The 17807-nt window shown below is 46.1% G+C and overlaps 1 protein-coding gene across 1 annotated transcript in view; it reads right to left on the minus strand.

The window, feature by feature from the left end:
• Positions 1 to 3838: 3838 nt before the first annotated feature.
• The window catches only part of CACHD1 (cache domain containing 1), a gene marked incomplete at its 3' end in the record, with an annotated part of 109946 nt that continues 95977 nt past the window's right edge, over positions 3839 to 17807 (minus strand). Inside the window, exons 17-27 of the mRNA XM_080624064.1 lie at positions 15638 to 15760; positions 13369 to 13468; positions 13139 to 13255; positions 11773 to 11933; positions 10704 to 10790; positions 10399 to 10515; positions 9306 to 9457; positions 8618 to 8779; positions 7728 to 7805; positions 6761 to 6862; positions 3839 to 4077 (exon numbers count right to left, since the gene is read on the minus strand). Of these exons, the coding sequence (XP_080480190.1) occupies positions 3839 to 4077; positions 6761 to 6862; positions 7728 to 7805; positions 8618 to 8779; positions 9306 to 9457; positions 10399 to 10515; positions 10704 to 10790; positions 11773 to 11933; positions 13139 to 13255; positions 13369 to 13468; positions 15638 to 15760 (1438 nt within the window). The remainder of the gene's footprint in view (positions 4078 to 6760; positions 6863 to 7727; positions 7806 to 8617; positions 8780 to 9305; positions 9458 to 10398; positions 10516 to 10703; positions 10791 to 11772; positions 11934 to 13138; positions 13256 to 13368; positions 13469 to 15637; positions 15761 to 17807) is intronic.

Consider the following 17807-nt stretch of genomic DNA (forward strand, 5'->3'; position numbering starts at 1 on the left):
TTTTCCCATGTTTGCTGCCAGCTCACTCCCATAATTTGTACCCTGACAAACACTTTCTCTCCTCGTCCCCATTTCTGGGTCACTTCACAGAACAAAGCCTTCGAGAGCCAGAGAGCTCATTCTGACCGCTTATAGTCCCAACTAGCGCTGCACATTCACCTCATGAATTCTCGTCTGTCTTCCCCACCGTTGCCAAGGGCAAGGGTAAAGATAATATTGCATGGCTTAAGTGCCCTTATAAAACATTCATGGGCAAACTGTAACTTCTTCTTTCCAGATCACATTTTTTACCCCAGCAATAGCATAAACAAATGAAAAATCATCTCCATTCATTTTCAAGCAATATCTTGTGAATGTGGAAACAGCTTCTAGCCCCGGGCAGGCCACAGGGGTTACCTGCATAGAGGAGAAACCCATACACTTCACAGTGCTCAAAGACTGGCAGCGTCGGGTCAATATAACATCAGCAAACAGGAAGCAAAGGATACACTTGTTTTACCTTCAAAACAACTCCTTCTGGAAGAATGAAAGAAAACCTTCAGGTTGAATGAAATAACTGGGAAATGAATGGCCACGAATCCAAACAGATACAGGGAAGAAGGATACAGGGTACAAGTCCAAGGCAGGCAGCTGGCTGCTCATCTTGCTCCTCTGTCACCACAGTGAAACAATGAGGGAGGGAAGGCCCTGGCAGCACCATGGACAATAATAATGGAAGAGTTGTCAAGCAGCTTCTTGGAAACTTGGATTACATCCATTACCAGGTTTTGTTTTAATCGAACAACAGTATCTTTACCACCATTACAATTCTTCCTGCTAGGACAAGCTGTCAGCACCCGGAATGATGGTTTGGTACACCTATAGATCTGTGTTTTCCACCTAATTATTCCTTATAGCAAGAGCTTTGGCTTTTCTCACTACTTCAAGTATAAGCAAGATTGTCCAGAACCCACAAATCCTTGAATGCACAGCTTCTCTGGGCACCCTGTGCCAGCGCCTCAGCACCCTCACAGGGAAGAGCTTCTGCCTAAGAGCTCATCTCAGTCTCCCCTCGGGCAGGTTAAAGCCATTCCCCTTGGCCTGTCCCTACAGGCCCTTGTCCCAAGCCCCTCTCCAGCTTTCCTGCAGCCCCTTGAGGCACTGGAGCTGCTCTCAGGTCTCCCCTTAAGGAGCCTTCTCTTCTCCAGCCTGAACCAGCCCAGCTCTCTCAGCCTGGCTCCAGAGCACAGGTCTATCTGTCTCCATGGCCTTCTCTGGACTCACTCGAGCAGGTCCAGGTCCCTTTTGTGTTGGGAGCCCCAGACCTGCCTCTCACTACGAATATGCTCCACAGCCTTATCTGGTTTAAGTGAATGCCAGAAGCAGCACAGATCTGCACGGTCAAGTGCAGATCAAGCCAAAGTTGTGCTTCTCTTTACCCCTGTTTACATTATTGTATATGCAAGGGAACTAATCTGATATTGCTTGACAGCAACTTCAACCAAGGAGCAAAGAAGTGCTGCTGCAGAGCGAGATTCCTTCATACAGACATCGAGATGGGGAAAACACAACTCAAATTCCACTTCACAAGTCAGTAACTTCCAGAGACACTTTTGTCATGTGGTAACAGCTTCTGGCTGAATTCCAGCTTCCCCATTGCATTCACAGAGAGCAAAGAAAGGCCTGGCTAGAATTTCAATGTGATTTACCTCTGAATGTTAGTGAGAGCACGAATGCAACTGCTATAGGGCTAGGAAACAGAAACAGCAAAGCCTCTCATTCCATGTTTCGCACACATTGCTACGAGGACTTCCACAGAACTGAACAGTTTCCACTCTGAAAGCTGTTTTCCCTTCATGCTTTAAAGTTCTGCTTCTTGGCTGTATCCGTTGTTCTTTGGGCAAGCAGTGCTATGAAAATCATGCATTTTCTTCTGAAGGCAAACCTGACAAAACAGCCCCTTTGTCCAGTGCCCAACCACCAGCAGGATTCTGGATCCAATGTCAGAAATTCCAGCGAGTCGGGTCTACGGATTGACACAGAAACTGTTACAGGGCATCAGGCTCAGACCTTTGAGAGCACAAAGCAGTGCTTAATAGATTTCTCCAGCTGTCTGCTCAGCAAAACCCACATCCCAATCCTACACAAACACAGCAGAATGGCAAATCCAGTTACACATAAGGAAAAACCCACAAATTATTGGCTTTGGGGAGTCCAGGTGGTGGCTGAGCGCTTCCAGCAACAATCATTTCCCATATAATGACCATATGCTAAAGAAATAACTTCAGAGCATCTCAATACTGTCATTTCAAGTTCAGATCTGCGGATACAAACTATAGGAATCTGACCAAATGTTTCATTTTATAGCACACATTCAGGCAGAAAATGAAAGGAAACTGAGAATATTTCACTCTAGCCACCTCTCCTCAGAACTATACTTTATATACAGTTTATTTCACTAGAGCTTTTAATTTTATACATAGTATAAAGGGGTATCCTGATATCACACATATAGTTATTTTACTGTACTGTTCAAGAACCAATTGTTTGTACAGAATACAGTATTAAGTACCATATTAATGAAAACAAGTGATCTTTAAAAGAAACCTACGCATAAATGGATGTTTATCCTATGCACAGTGCAAGAATGGGTTTTAGAGCATTGTAATCACAACACGTGAGTCTAAAATACAACACTGTGATTTAAAACTAATTCATAGCCATGATGCCCTGTGTTGCAGACAAATCAATCTTGGTTTGAACCACCAAGCAGTGTTAGAATTCCAGACAAAGAGCAGCAGCTTATCATTAGGATTTTAAAAGGAGATCTTCCACAGTAACCCAAGTTTTAAACCCCACTGGTTTATCCCTACTTCTGATCACGACAGTGTCCTAAGGAAACAGAATAGTGGCCCAGATTTCATTTGGAATTATCTGCTAACTAATGCTAAGGAAAATCATGGTTACTCCCACACAACCTTTAAGGATGCTCGAAGAGGTCAAGATGGAGAGGTTTATGGGCAGGATTTCAGTAATGGAGTAGAGGATTTCTCCTCTGCAAACAGGCAGAAAATACTGATAAATCAGGCTGTGATATTTACAGAAAACAATGGTGGAAAAACAAGCATTCATCATGTAAACACGTCAGAAATGACTTCTTCATTTTCCCCTTTGCAGAGCGGGGCAGTGGATGAATATCAGCTAATAAGAACCAGATGTCTTCCTCAGAAGAACCACTTCACCATCACAGAATATATGTGGCAGTCATTGAGAATTGCTAACATGTTTTCTCCCTCCCCTCCCCCCCCGAGTTTCCAGTTCAATAAATAGTAGAAAAATAATCCTTTACTTAAAAATCTTGAGCTGCATTGTCCCAGGTTCCATGCAGCAACCGGAGCAGGGACCTTGCGACGTGCGGAATGAACGGCAGTGAAACCAACAGCCTTCCCCCCGCCCCGCGCCTCTCTCTGGCACTTCTTTTAGTCTTCAGCTGCACAGATTCCTGCTCTTCCAGTTAAGGAAACCAAATCATCTCTGGCTCTTCCACACTCTCTCCTCTTGGCTCAGCAGGACAGGGCTTCCAAAGCTTCAGCTGCTGTATAAACTCACGTTCCTGTTTCTGCAGGTCTGACGTTCCTCCTGCTCCATTTTAGTCAATGTTATGGCAGGTCCATCCATCAAACCCATGTCCCTCCCGTTCCAGAGCCAACCTTACATTTATACAAATGTAAAGCTCTTATTCCTAACAGTTTACTTGGGAAGTCAGTTAAATCATTCCTGGGGAAAAGCACAGAAACGGAGCTGCCCGTGGCTGCATGGATCATGGTTCAGGAGTTAACGCTCCTCTCCTCGGTGTCCATCAGCATTCCGCATCCACAGTGTGTACCGTGACTGCAGCCTGTAAGTGGTGGCTGTGGTGGAGAGTTGGGTGGTGCAACCGGTAGTGGTGAAACTTGTGACTCAGCAGGGCAGCTGTTTGAGGTGGGGTGTCCAGGTCCAAGTCTTCCTCGTGGTTTCCAACATCAACCCCAGCTGACAGCGGGTCATTATTGCACGGAGGGTTTTCACTGTCCTCCTGAGGGCTCATCGTGCTGTAGCCTAGGAAAGAAACCAGCAGGACTAAGAATTTAAAGCAAGAATAAGAGGTCAATGTTTCACCCAGAGAAGCTGTGGCTGCCCCATCCCTGGCAGTGTTCAAGGCCAGGTTGGACACAGGGGCTTGGAGCAAGCTGCTCTAGTGGAAGGGGTCCCTGCCCGTGGCAGGGGTTGGAGCTGGATGAGCTTTAAGGTCCCTTCCAACCCAAACCATTCTTGGATCCTGTGATATTTCCACAGTGCTGGCTGCAGCACCCCTCAGGGCATCAGGCACAATCAGTGCTTTATAGAGAAGAAACCAATGTTTTTAATTAACAGAAAAAGAAACAAACAAACCCATCCTCTCCTCTAAGTTCCCAAAGGATCCCTTTCCCTGGCACCATTATCAACTTTGGGGACCTATGGTCTGTACCACCCCAAACAGTAACAAACCATCACACGTTCAACAGTTTGTTACAGCGCAATTGCTGGCACTGATTCTAAAACCACACAAGGCTCTATTGGGGGATGGTATCTTTTAAGATACTACTCAGAGCTTTACAGACAGACAAGAAATCGGTGGGATCCACCTCTGGTACCCCTGTTCCTATCAAACAATGTCTTTCCTAGGAAGGAGCCCCAGCTCTTCTATCTGGAAACAACAAAACTTCTTCCATCATCTTGCTGCATAATCACAGTATTACACCTTTAAAAGGAAGAGAGCACTTTTCACCCGTGAGGGTCTGTTTGCAAACCCCAAGCCCATGGTTTTAATGAGCTTTCCATCCACTTAAAGAAATCTCCTGAATCCACACGGGAATGTTTCACGCAGCCAAGCAGCACTGACGCTTCCAGCTGAGCACGTGTGCATGGTGCAGTTAACACGAGGCTGTCCCTTGGCTAACGTAGCTGCTACTGGAGTCTGAGAAGTTAAAACCCCCAAGATGAGCTGCCTGTAGGGGTAATGAGAGGCTGCACTCAGTGGAATATCCTCAGGGAATGATGTCAGCAGCCAGCTAACAGCCAACCCTCACAAGACAGGATCCTGCTCTCTCAGCCAGGAAGCCATCTCCTAGCAGGTCCCCTAGAGATTTTCTGTCCCCTTTTTTTGAAGCAGGTGCTAGGAGTTACTATGAGATGACTACAAGATGTGGATTTACCACTGAAACCACCTGTTACCACTCAAATCCAGCTGGCAGCACAAACCAACCCACCTCAGTGTTTCTGAATGCAAACCCACAAGCGAGAAATGAAAAAGACCTTGGTTTAATTCACAGAATAATCCTGCTTGGGAAACTCTGGCTATAGCTGAAACCCCACCAGTGCTCCTGAGCATCTCGGTCGGGTTTCCAGCTTGAGACGCCTAAAAGAAGCGTGTTATAAATATCATGCTGAGGACCCAAAGCTGGTTCTCATTTCCCATGCTCTGAGTCAGGGTTTCAAGCTGGCAGAGAGGAACTGAGGAAGACGACTCGGCAGCCCTTTGAAGAAGATGGAATTACAGGAACTAAAATTAGAAGGGCACATTTCAGGAATAGGTGGGCAGTTCCCCTGCTGACCCTGACGTGTTGACTCCAGAGGTGGGAAGGATTTGCTAGGACTATAAGAAACGGAGCAAAAGGAGCATGAGCCTAACAAATCTGCCTCCACACAGGTCATCTGGCCCCAAATCCGGGCTGATTCCTCCTAGAGCAAGACTGTCTCTCAGACATCTGTTCATCCCCATTCCAAAGCTTTGGCCTTTAGATTTCCTGTACCTCAGCAATTCCATTAATGCAACCACAGTCTTAATAATTGAAGAGCTCTGCTGTAACATACCCAGCCACAACACGCAGCTAAGAGCTGACATCTGTCGCAGACCGCCTTGTCCAACCCTCCTCTTAATTTATATTAAGCCTCCTGACTCAACAGCATTACACCCTTCTACCAGCTCTCAGGGTTTAAGGAGACTTAGTCTCAGGGCACAAGAGACACAGCAACACACTCTGAACCTAAGCAGGGTTGAAGTGTGTGTGTGTGGCAAACACGCATGGCTGAACACCCTTCATTGCTATGCATGTACACAGTTCATGTGGATCATTGTTTGCTTAAAGGTGATGTAAGATGTCCTCTGTGGTGATGGCATGGACTGCAATATACGGGCAATATATATGGACTGCTATAATGTGTAATAGAAAGGCTAAGGAGGCACCTGACACAATTAGTCTCTAAATCCACCCCGATCTCACTCAGAAATTCCAGTGTCCAGCACATGTTGCTGGAGTTTTATGGAAGATGCACATGTCACGTCAGACAGAAGAGCAGCAGAGATGCTGATGTGCCTGCAAGGGATTTGCTTTCCCTCTTTAAGTAGGAGAGGTCCATTATCCCAACTGAACGTTTAGATTGCCAGGGCTGGTGATGGAAAATGAACGTGGCAGCTGCAGACCCTCTCTGTGGGTCTGAATTCTGGTCACCCAGTGAAGCTGCCTGAACCCAAAATCACACATGGGGAGCAGGGCACTGAGCTGCTGCTGTGCAAACCCAGCACCCTCAGCAGACTGTATCATCTGCTGGAGGCTGTCAGGACTGTTCAACTGTGAAGCAATAAGGAGCAAAGGGTTTTGGTTTGGTTTTGGCAGCCTCATCTGCAACGTGCCAGACACCTGAAGGAAACCCAGTGAGCACAATCATTAACCTGGGGCCAGGGCAGCGGTTCAGCTCTTACCGTGGTCGCTCTCCGTCCCTGACCGCCCCCAGTACCGGCGCCTGCGTTCCGGGCTGTGGGCATGCCGCTCGATCACCGCTGCTATGAACCGGGTGTTGCTGACTGGGAGAGAGGAACAAACATAACTTGGTTGTGAAGGGAGGGCTGGCACTGGCTTGTGTCAGTGGGATAATCAGCACAGGGGAGAGGCTTTCTGCAAACTCATTCTTCTCAAACACCAGCTCATATAAGAAGATTGTCAAGAGACAGAGGAGGAGGAATAAACAGAAGGTGTTTAAGTGTGGAATAGATCAAGATCCAGTCAAACCCATTCACCTCATCTGCTTGGATTAATAGAAGTTACAGCATTACTGTGTCAACACTAAAGAACCTGCGGTGGCACTGAAAGCCTGCTCAGAATGAAACTAAGGAATTGGAGAAGCAGAGACTGAAGCCATGAAACTCAGATACACTTATAGTTCATCTGAGTGTTGACACAGTCTCAAATCGTGGGTATCACTTCATCTCCCAGTGAGGGCCCAGAGACAAGGATCTGCTCTGTCTCTGGAGCTCTCCCAGTTTAGATACACCAGCTCATCTTACAGCACATCAGTACCACATTCAAAGTGCCGGTTTTACTGACTGGTAAAGGAGTACAAGCATCCCAAGTCAGTGCAAGTTAAGATTTACTGCCCCCTTTGTTGAACACGCATGCCAGGCTTGGCCTCTGCTTTCCAAGGCAGAACAAAGGTGGGAGTTTTCCATACCCTGTTCTGTCACAATTCTAATTGTTCAGCTGATCAGAGCTATTTCTGGAGGTGGTCCTGATGAAGGGCACACGGGGCAAACCTCCTTTGCACATCAGCAAATCAGGCTTTGCAAAGTTAAAAAGCAGTAATTTCTCAGCACGACGCGCAGGGTGCACTGGAAGTTAAAGTTAGAACATTGTTCTGTCATTTTCTACTGCTAAAAGAGATTTGGTACTTACTGATGCCTCTGTCTTCGTGGCTGTCATCGTCCCTCTCGTCCCTATCATTTTCCAGGTTGGACATACGCACTGACATTTCTACACACCATTAAACACAGAAAAATGCAACTGTTAAAGAGAAAAATTGGGGATCATCTTACTAAGGGCTGTCACCCTGGTAGGACAGTGGAAGCACTTGGCATGGCTGCGTAAGGAGATGAAGTTCCCTTGAAAGGAACAGGCTTTAAAATGCCTGAGGAAAGCAAACTGATACGAAGTAGAGCTGTGCTATAACCAGATAGGGAGGTCATCAGCATTGATCACACTTCTCACCTTGGCAGCTACCACTATCCTTTCTCCCAAGCACACTTTTGTCTCTCAGGCTCCAGTGGGTTTATCTCTCTGTGTGTAAATAGTCCATCAGCATCACATGGACCAGAGGCAGAAACACACAGTAAAGAAACCACATCCCAAGCAGAAAGGGTGTGAAAACTGTAACTCTCCCACAAGCTCCACTCTTGTGCAGAAATAAATATAAGTCATGGGTGTGCTATGACAAGGGCCAGGAGGCTGTGAGGCCGGTTTCTTGTGTTAGCTCTAGCAAAGCCAGCGTTCAGCTTCCGGACAAGAGCTGCACGTTAAAGATTTCGGGTGGCAGCAGGCCTGGCAGCACCCAGAAGAGGGCAGCAATACACAGTGACCTGGATGTGACCAGGCTGACGTAAGGGTTAGCAAAAGGGAAATAAAAAGGGGTGAAGCACTGAAACAAAGCCATGGAAAGATGTTTGGGATCTTTTTAGTTAATTTTGTGTTGGGTTTTGTTGGTTTGTGTTTGGTTGGGTTTGGGTTTTCTTTTGTAGTTGGTTTAATTCCAAACCCTCCCATTTCTCTCTCCAGAGTTATCAGCTCACCCTGAGCAGCCAAAGGTGACATGTGCTGGTGACTCCTCCGATGTATCTGGTGGCGATACGCATACACTGCTAGGACAAGCACCATAATGCAGCCCATAATGCCTCCAGCCACCGGGCCGACTGGTGCACTCTTGATCATGTTCAGAGTGATCACCTCATCTCCTACATCGAAAGGGACAAAACAGAGGGGAAAAGAAGCCATAAATGCTCTGTGGAAATATTTAAATGAATATCCTTGAAAATTATCCACTCACAGAATCCCAGCCTGGTTTGGGTGGAAGGGACCTTAAAGCTCCTCCAGCTCCAACCCCTGCCACGGGCAGGGACACCTTCCACTGGAGCAGCTTGCTCCAAGCCCCTGTGTCCAACCTGGCCTTGAACACTGCCAGGGATGGGGCAGCCACAGCTTCTCTGGGCACCCTGGGCCAGCGCCTCAGCACCCTCACAGGGAGGAGCTTCTGCCTAAGAGCTCATCTCAGTCTCCCCTCTGGCAGGTTCAAGCCATTCACCTCGTCCAAAGCCCTTCTCCCATTATATTTATATCCCATATATATACATATATATAAAAAACATATTTATATATATAAAAAATATATACAGACACATTATGAGAAGCATGCTCTGACACTGAAAGCACATGTTATTGAGCACTGTTAAATGCAGCACCTATTCAGAAAGGCAGAGTTACCTATTGCTCCCAAGTCATCCACGTAGGGGCTCTTGGCTCCCACAATGCCACCGAAGCATTCCTTTTGAGGGGCACAGTAGGACTTATCCAGATGGGTCTTCCCATCGCTGTCTACCATACACCACTCACAGTCCAACACACCAAAGCAATCCCTGAAAATGAGAACCAGGACAAGACCTTATGTACTTTAAATGTTAACACTTCTTGTTTGGCACAGCTCAGTCTGTTTTAGAGTCGTGAGACAGAGGGAGGCCAAAATCATCCATGAGCCGTCACATACATAATGTTTTGCCACCAAAACCTTGTCATTAAACTGCTCAAGTACCACCAGGGAAGTTATACAGGGAAGCTGCATCTTCAGCATGCATCCCTCAAGCCTGTTTGCTCTTTTTTTTCCTCCATCACTCAGCCTGAGCAAATCCTACTTGTAACCCCTCCAGCAAGACATTCGTCAGTGTGGTGAGGTCTGACTATGGTTCCATCCTTTCTCTGCAGTCCTTTGGAAGACAGAAGAAAGGATTTGGAAAGGCTGCTCAGAGCACGAGATGTTCCAGCAATCTCAGCTCCCTGGAGACCTCTTTCAGCTAGCAAAACCAAAAACCAGCCCTCAAGCTTCTCTATGTAATGCTGGAGTGGAACAGAGAAGAAGCTAGAAATGGACAGGGAGCTACCATCTCTAAAGTGTTCCAAAGTCACCACTGCCAAAGTACAGTCTACATTCCATGAACACTTTAGCCCACACACATCTCCAGCAGGCAGACAAACATCACAGCGCTATCCATTTTGCTAAAAAGGAAGAATTTGTTGTCCTTTCAACAGCAAATCTTCCATTTGCACAACCCTCGGTTCTCAGAGCCACAAAGTGTGACAGGAAAGCCATTTGGTTGCTGTTAATGGTGTTATGCAACTCAAATGGGAATCCTGGGGTCTTCTGTTTCTGCACTGGAGCATAAAGTCACCACTGGTGTGTGCTGTAAGATCTCATTCTGCCATCAGACCTTTTTTTTCCATTCAAAACCATAAGGAAGAGCTATTTTCACTCAATTATTTGAAGTACACAGTGTATTTCGAGGGACGGAGAAGGGCACTTTACCCGCTCTCTGTTTTCTGGTTGCACTGAGTGTTAATGCACTGTGGCAGAGCATCCTGCAGGCTGGGATCAATTGCTGTGAAAGTCATTGGCTCCTGATGAACTTCACAACTCGGATTCCTATGCCAGGGCAAAAAGCAGAGCCTTGTATTATAGAAGTAGTCAAAGTACAATGAAAACCATCACTTTTACTCTCATTTATATATCATATCTATAGCCTGTATCACCTGTAAGTTAGTGTGAGTAAACAGGTAACTTTGTTAATGGCCTTTCTCACAAGCTGTGTATTAGGGGAGGTTGGGCCTCACCTGCTCTCGGCGTTGGTGAGGTTGCCGGTGCACTCATTCACCTCGAGAGGGCACTCGCACGGGCACTCACATTCGTTCTGCTCCATTCTGCAGGAAGAAAACAGAAAACGCATCAGGCATCGCACCATGATGTGAACCCCGCGCTGCAGCTCTAACAGCAGCTCACCGCGGGGAAGGCTGCTCAGCACCTTTCTCCCTCTCACAGGAACACAGGGATTGCTCTGTTCTGCGCTGGGACTGAGGATAATGCAGTGGCAGAGCCTCCCTGGTCTGTTGTTATCCGCCCCTTGACATTTCAGCCCTGGACAAGTCTCGAATCTGTCCTTACTCCCCACATCCAGCCCAGGAGGAGGAGAAGCTACAGCAAGGTAGCGAGGTGGCCTGGCAGTGCTGGGTTAATGGGTGGACTCAATCTTAGTCTTTTCCAACCTAAACTATTCTATGATGCTCTTGCCAGTGCAACAAACATGCAATGATGCTGGTGTAGTCAAAACCTCCTGCAAGCACCAAGATGCCCTCAATGGGAAAACCACATCAAGCCACATAAAATTGTGGGTATTAATATGCTCAACAAAGAGCCTGATTCACAAATAACTGCTCTGCGAAACTAAATCTGTTGTGGCATTTTAACATAAAATCATAGAATGGTTTGGGTTGGAAGGGAACTTCAAAGCTCATCCAGTTCCAACCTCCTGCAATGAGCAGGGACATCTTCAATCACATCAGGTTGCCCAGAACCACATCCAGCCTGGCCTTGAATGTCTCCAGGGATGGTGCATCCACCACTCCCTGGGCAATCTGTGCCAGTGTTTTACCACCCTTATTGTGAAGAATTTCTTCCTCACGTATCAAGAATAATACACTGACAACATGGCAAAGGATTAGCAGTATGCCAAGTCACTGTGTCTCTTACCATCAATGTAGGTAAAGTAACCGTTTTGTTTTCACTTCAGTTTTGCCCTGCATGTTTTCATTTGGCTTACAAAATAAATGTGCTTTTTATAAATCTCGAATCAGGAAAGAGGGAAATAGTAAATGCCTGGAGCCTCATTTCCCACCTCCTGCTCACCTGTGGCAGTTGAGGCAGAGCCTGTCTACCATACTGCAGGCACAGAAGGCAAGTGAATCGCAGGTCTCATTGACGATTCCCACGAAGGCGTTGGTGCCCGGAATTCGTGTCAGCCTGTACTTGGAGCAGTGACTGCCATGGACCAGGTTTGTCAGGTCACCCTAAGGAACACAACACAAGTAGCGTCAACAGCATAGCAACAAGCTCATTGTTTTAGAGACTTGACCCCTTCCAAGGAAACCCACAGAGCTGAGGAACACAAATGCACGGGAGCGCGGCCTTCACAAGTGAAATTGCCTTCACATGAACTTGTTCATCAACCTGTTGAGTTTTGCTTCCAAGCTGCTACAACTGTTGAAGGTAGAAAAAAATACTCTTGGCTTGTAAACCTTACAAGGACCCCAACACAAGAAGGACATCCTCAACAGGAGAAGGACATGAAATTGTTGAAGGACCATGAGGATGATCAGGGGCTGAAGCATCTCCTATATGAAGACAGGGTGAGAAAATTAGGGCTGCTCAGCCTGGAGAAGAGAAGCTGTGTGGAGACCTCAGAGCAGCCTCCAGTGTCTGAAGGGGGCCTATAAGGATGCTGAAGAGTGACTCTTCATTAGGGAATGTAGGGACAGGACAAAGAGGAATGGGTTTAAACAGGGGAGATTTCGGTTGGATATAAGGAAGAAGTTCTTCCCTGTGACAGTGGTGAGGCAATGGACCAGGCTGCCCAAGGAAGTTGTAAATGCTCCATCCCTCCATCCCTGGCAGTGCTCAAGGCCAGGTTGGACACAGGGGCTTGGAGCAAGCTGCTCTAGTGGAAGGTGTCCCTGCCCATGGCAGGGGTTGGAGCTGGTTGAGCTTTAAGGTCCTTTCCAACAAAAACCAGGCTGGGATTCCTCATGTACATTGCATCAGCAAATGCATTTGTCTGGACACCAAACTAGAAGTTGAAGTTATCAGAGACCTTTACTACCCATATCACAGGAGGACGTGACACTGGTCAGGGTTGGAAGCGAGAGGTCAGGTCAGAGGATCCAAAGCAAAAAATCCCAACTACTGCTGGAAATTCCTCACCTAAAGCCACAGAACTGCTCCTTTTTCATGATGCTGGATGAGGCTTTGCAGGCACCAACCGCACTTGGCCAATGCTCACATCCATAATCCCTTGTATGTCAACTGACTCCTCGCGCAAACACAGCCTGTGCAGTCCAGATCGCTGATGTTGTGTTTGGGGAGGGCGAATGGAGGCCAACCCACATGGCAGGCTGGCTTCCAGCCTCATCTGCCCATCCTGGCAAGGCTTTCCAAAAGAAACCCAACCCAACCAAAGTACATTCAAAAGCAAACTGAGACAGAAAAACACACTCACCACTAAGCTGGTATTGAATTTATAAAACCGCTGAACTGTTCTGTCACTGAAGCTGTTGCAGAGGTTTTTCTTGACAAAGTTGGGGTGGTTCAGAATGTCATTCGCTACCAGAGGCTCCTAAGTGAAAAACAGGACTTCATGCCTTTGAAATCAGACACAGACAGTGGCTTCTCTACAGCCCTTAGCACCTCAGAAAGGTAGGATTAAACCAAGAGAAAAAGGAGGCAGACCTTGTGTGTGATGTGCTGTTGCTCCACCGGTGCATGTCCCTTGGGATCTATGAGGGTTGGGTGAGCCACAAGGTACCCTCTGTCCTCCATGATAAAGCACCTGTCCACAACAAACAAAGCAGAGCTTCCCATTAGACCTCAATGAGATAAAACATGATCTTAAAGTTACAGCCAGAGGACAATTTTTAAAGGCTTCCATTTATTGAACGAACAGCGCCATTAAACAAATTCACTGGAAAATGGCTTTAAAGAATATATTGGGTATGGTTTAGTGTGAGGTGTCCCTGCCCATGGCATGGTTGGTTGGTTCCTTTCCAACCCTAACTATTCTATGATTCTATGATTTCCCTGCAGCTTTTAAATCTCTAACTGTTACAGCAAGCCTGGACCATCTAGGACTTGAAAAGAGAATGGATTACAAAGAGAAAGGAAAACTGCTCAGTGCATCTTCTTGTCTGATCAGGAAAGATCCAGATATAACCAAGGCCAGGTTGGACACAGGGGCTTGGAGCAAGCTGCTCTAGTGGAAGGTGTCCCTGCCCATGGCAGGGGGTTGGAACTGGATGAGCTTTAAGGTCCCTTCCATCCCAGACCCATTCTAGGATTCTATGCTAAATGCAGCATAATGAACTTGGAAAGCTCTGACAGTTTATTAGTCTACTATCTTAACTAATTACACAGAGATTTCACACTCGCCTTTAATAACCTCCTGCTTTAGAATGCCATTTTAACAGGGAGATAAATCACTCCTGTTTCACCCGCAGCCTTCCCATCCCTTCCTCTCCCTTGAGAGGAAGCTCATCCCTTGAGTTTCCCATCTGATCTCAAGGAAACCATGTCAGATCTGTGCTCCTATCCCGAAACCAGTGTGCTGCAAGGATTTAATCCGTGCTGTTCTGGGCATCTCCCGTTTCCATAGCTGCAGACAGCCACGCTGGGGAAGGCGAGATCAAGAGAATCAGTGGCTGCAGAAGGGGGATGGAGGAGGTTAATGTGACCACTCAATGCTCCCAAAGAGCCCAGCAGGGTGGCAGCCTCCTGCCTGGGGCCGGGCAACACTTTCAAGTCTGTGATTCCCATGGCAGTCTGCTGTGTAAAGCTCTGCCTCCACAGAAACATGCAATGGGTTGGGTTGGAAGGGACCTCAAAGATCATTTAGTTCCAACCCCCTGCCATTGGCTCATGGAGGGAGGGAGCAGGTATAACTTAAAGCAATCAGCTTCTCTAGATGGGACTGTACACTTCAGGTCTGCAAAGGAGTCATGAAAACTTGTAGGTGGAAAACAGAGTGACTCCAGAGAGAAAAAGCTTAATAGAAATACATTAAACCCCCCCAATGCTTGCCAGACAGTTAGAAGAGTTGGCTCTTAGTACCTGTGTGCATTTACACAGAGGCTGTAAGCATCGGGTCCAGCTACGTTAGAACGGTCTAACAAAGCATTTAACAATATGCTTGAAATTCCTCATTTGGGGAACGAGGAAACAGAATAAAGCATCTGACCCTGTTGATTGTTAGCAGTTTTTAACTGGGAGTGGGAAGGAATGCCAAACCAGAAACCTTCTTTTTTTTTTGGTACGCCATAAAAATAGATTAAAAAATACCCAAACCAAACCAGAAAAGAACTGGAGGACGACACAAAACCACTTCCCTTCCCAAATTTAAGGTTTGAAAGCAAACAAAGAAACAACAATGCCCAAATCCTGTTATCAAGTTACTCCAGATCCAAACCAGAGTCTACCCCTGCCATTCCATGCTTAGAGAGGAACAGTTAAGTTCCACATTGTGCTAAATAAACTCAGGCTACTTCTGCCTAGTGCTGTGCTATGTACTTCTGGGAAAAACAGATCAAAAGTGTATTTTAATAATCATAGTTGTAATAATTAGAGATAATACATCATCATTACATGCTCATAGTAACTAGATAGCAGAATGAAAACAAGAGAATGGGAAGTGTGTTCATTTAATAAAGAATTGGGGGGGGGTTGCCCAGGATTTCAGTGATGTCTAAATGAAGTTATCTTCTGGTTTTGTAATCCTGCAGCCTGACTGCTTGGCTGATGACAGCTTCATCTTGAATAAAGTCCACATAATCTTTATGAGAAGAACAGTCACAACTTTTAGTGGTCATCAGAGAACACACACTAAAAGGAACAGAATCCTAGCATAAGAAAGGTTGGGAAGTAGCTGTGGGTCATCTGGTTAAAGAAAAAGAGAAGAAAAGAAAAAGGGTTTAGGTATTTCCTGCCTGGCAGCAGTTGCTTCGCTTACCTGATTTTGTTTCCTCCGTCTTGGTTACAAACTGGTAGCAGGTCCATGAGGACTTTGTAGAAGTATCGCAGGGTGAAGTCAATGCCCATCACTGCCACTGAATGTCCTGAAGACATCTGAGCACTGCAGAGAGAGGAGGGAAAAAGGAAAAAGGCTTTCATGGCTCTATTAATAATTGATATTTTAATTACTCAGTTCCCTACTTGACCTGGGACTGGCTTTCTTGGTGTATAAAGGACCAGCTCGAGCCCACACCTCCATGCTGAAGCTCAGTTCAGTTTGTGTTTAAATCACTGAATCCTAGAATGGTTTGGACTGGAAGGGACCTTAAAGCTCATCCAGTTCCAACCCCTGCCACAGGCCCAGGAGCTGACCACTCTCCCCATGGGCTGTTCTCCCTCCACTCTTACATACACCCTACCACCTACAGGCATTTGATATTTAGCAACAGCCATTAGGGTTAAAACTGCCCACGCTCACAATGAATGTAGGATGCGGCTTCTGCATTTCTAGCACCCGAATCCCCACACACCTGTGGTTGTGTTCTGCACTGCTCCTCTTTGCTCAGTCCCCAGCATTAGTACCTGAGAATGAAGCTGCCATAGACCTCTTGCTAAATCCCTCAAATCCCAAAGTGTGGGAGTGATTATGGATTTCAGCCCCAAAATAGAGGACAACAATATTTATTAGAGCAGTTTATGATGTGGTTCTGTTATGTGGTGTGCAGGAGCCTGAGGCTAGACCAAATGATGAGGGAATCTCTGTCACTAGGCTTCTAACATCCAAACTCTCAACATTTGCTTCCTGCAGCACTGGGATGGCATGGCCAGACCAAGCTACCTCTCATCCCTGAAGGATGCATAATGATCAGCTCATCCTCAAATCGCCGGGTGTGCTATTGTGCACCTATGTGAGCCTTATGTTTATGGCAGAGGAGACACCTTTGACTTGCTGCTTCTTAAAATGCTTTTCTAAATAATTTTACCTCTGAAGCTGGGAAGAAAAATGCTGAGAAAAAGAAGATAGCGAATGGCACAGCTGGACTGCACAAAGCAGAGGCTGTTGGCAAGCCCTTGTCATATAAAACCAACTCTGTTTACTGGGCTGAAGCTTGTTGGCTTTTAAGGAGTTGCAGCGAAGATGCAAACAAATCTGATTTGTAGATTTATAAATACAGATCCTAGAACCCTGCATTTAACTTATTTTTCACATTACCCATTTCAGGGAGAAGGAATGGGAACAGGATGACAGCAAAGCAGCATGGATACATTTAACTGTATATGACAAGGCATCAAGCTACGAAGTTACTGCTCTGTCCTCACAGGCAAAAAGCCATTAGGAATGCTGTAAATATGTTCTAGCTTCATTTTTAAGCATTAAATCCTTCTGCTTTGCTGATGCAAGCTTTATTAAATAACGTCTTGCATAAACCTTCTATTCCCTGCCTCCAAAAGAGAAGTAAGATGTACATAAACTGGGAATGAGAGGTAAGCTTCAGTTCCAGAGAAGCTAATAGTATTATTTAAACCCAGAGAGCAGTTTCTAATGCAACTATGCCTCATAACTGCCCTGATTCCTCCCCCAGCCCTCTTCTTTTTAAACTAAGACCTCTTTGGGGATTATAACCACATGTGACTATAAGCTTTAGGGGTCATATTTACCCAGGGATCACACTCACATCTGCCAAACTTTGTTTAACCGTTCTTTAATCATGTTCTAATAACCCACATGAGCTTTAAGTTCTTAAAGCTAAGTAAACCATCTCGCACTAGATAAAAATCACATTTCTGATTAATTGCACTTCTCTTCTTACAAAAGTGCTCCTTTCCTTTAAGTAAATTCCTCTGTGAGAAGCACCATCAGGCGTTCGGCCTCACAATGTTCCTGCGAAAAGAGACAGGCAGATGTCCCGTGGTGGGAAATGCCAAGCAGAGCTGAGATGTCTCTGAGCAGAATACAAAAGCAGTGACCTGGGCTCTGCTGGCTTTGTGATCCGTATTCACCAGCACGTTAGAAGTTACCCTTGTATGAGTAGAAGCCACTAGGGCAGAAGCCATGTGCTGAGTTACAGTACCGGAAGAGACTGTGTAAAAACCAAAATGAGTAACAACTATTTCTGAAACTTGTGACAGAAAGGTTTAGCACATACCCTATAAACTGACCTTCTTTA

The sequence above is a fragment of the Psittacula echo genome (assembly GCF_963264785.1).
Source record: "Psittacula echo genome assembly, chromosome: 7".
NCBI classification, from domain to species: domain Eukaryota; kingdom Metazoa; phylum Chordata; class Aves; order Psittaciformes; family Psittacidae; genus Psittacula; species Psittacula echo.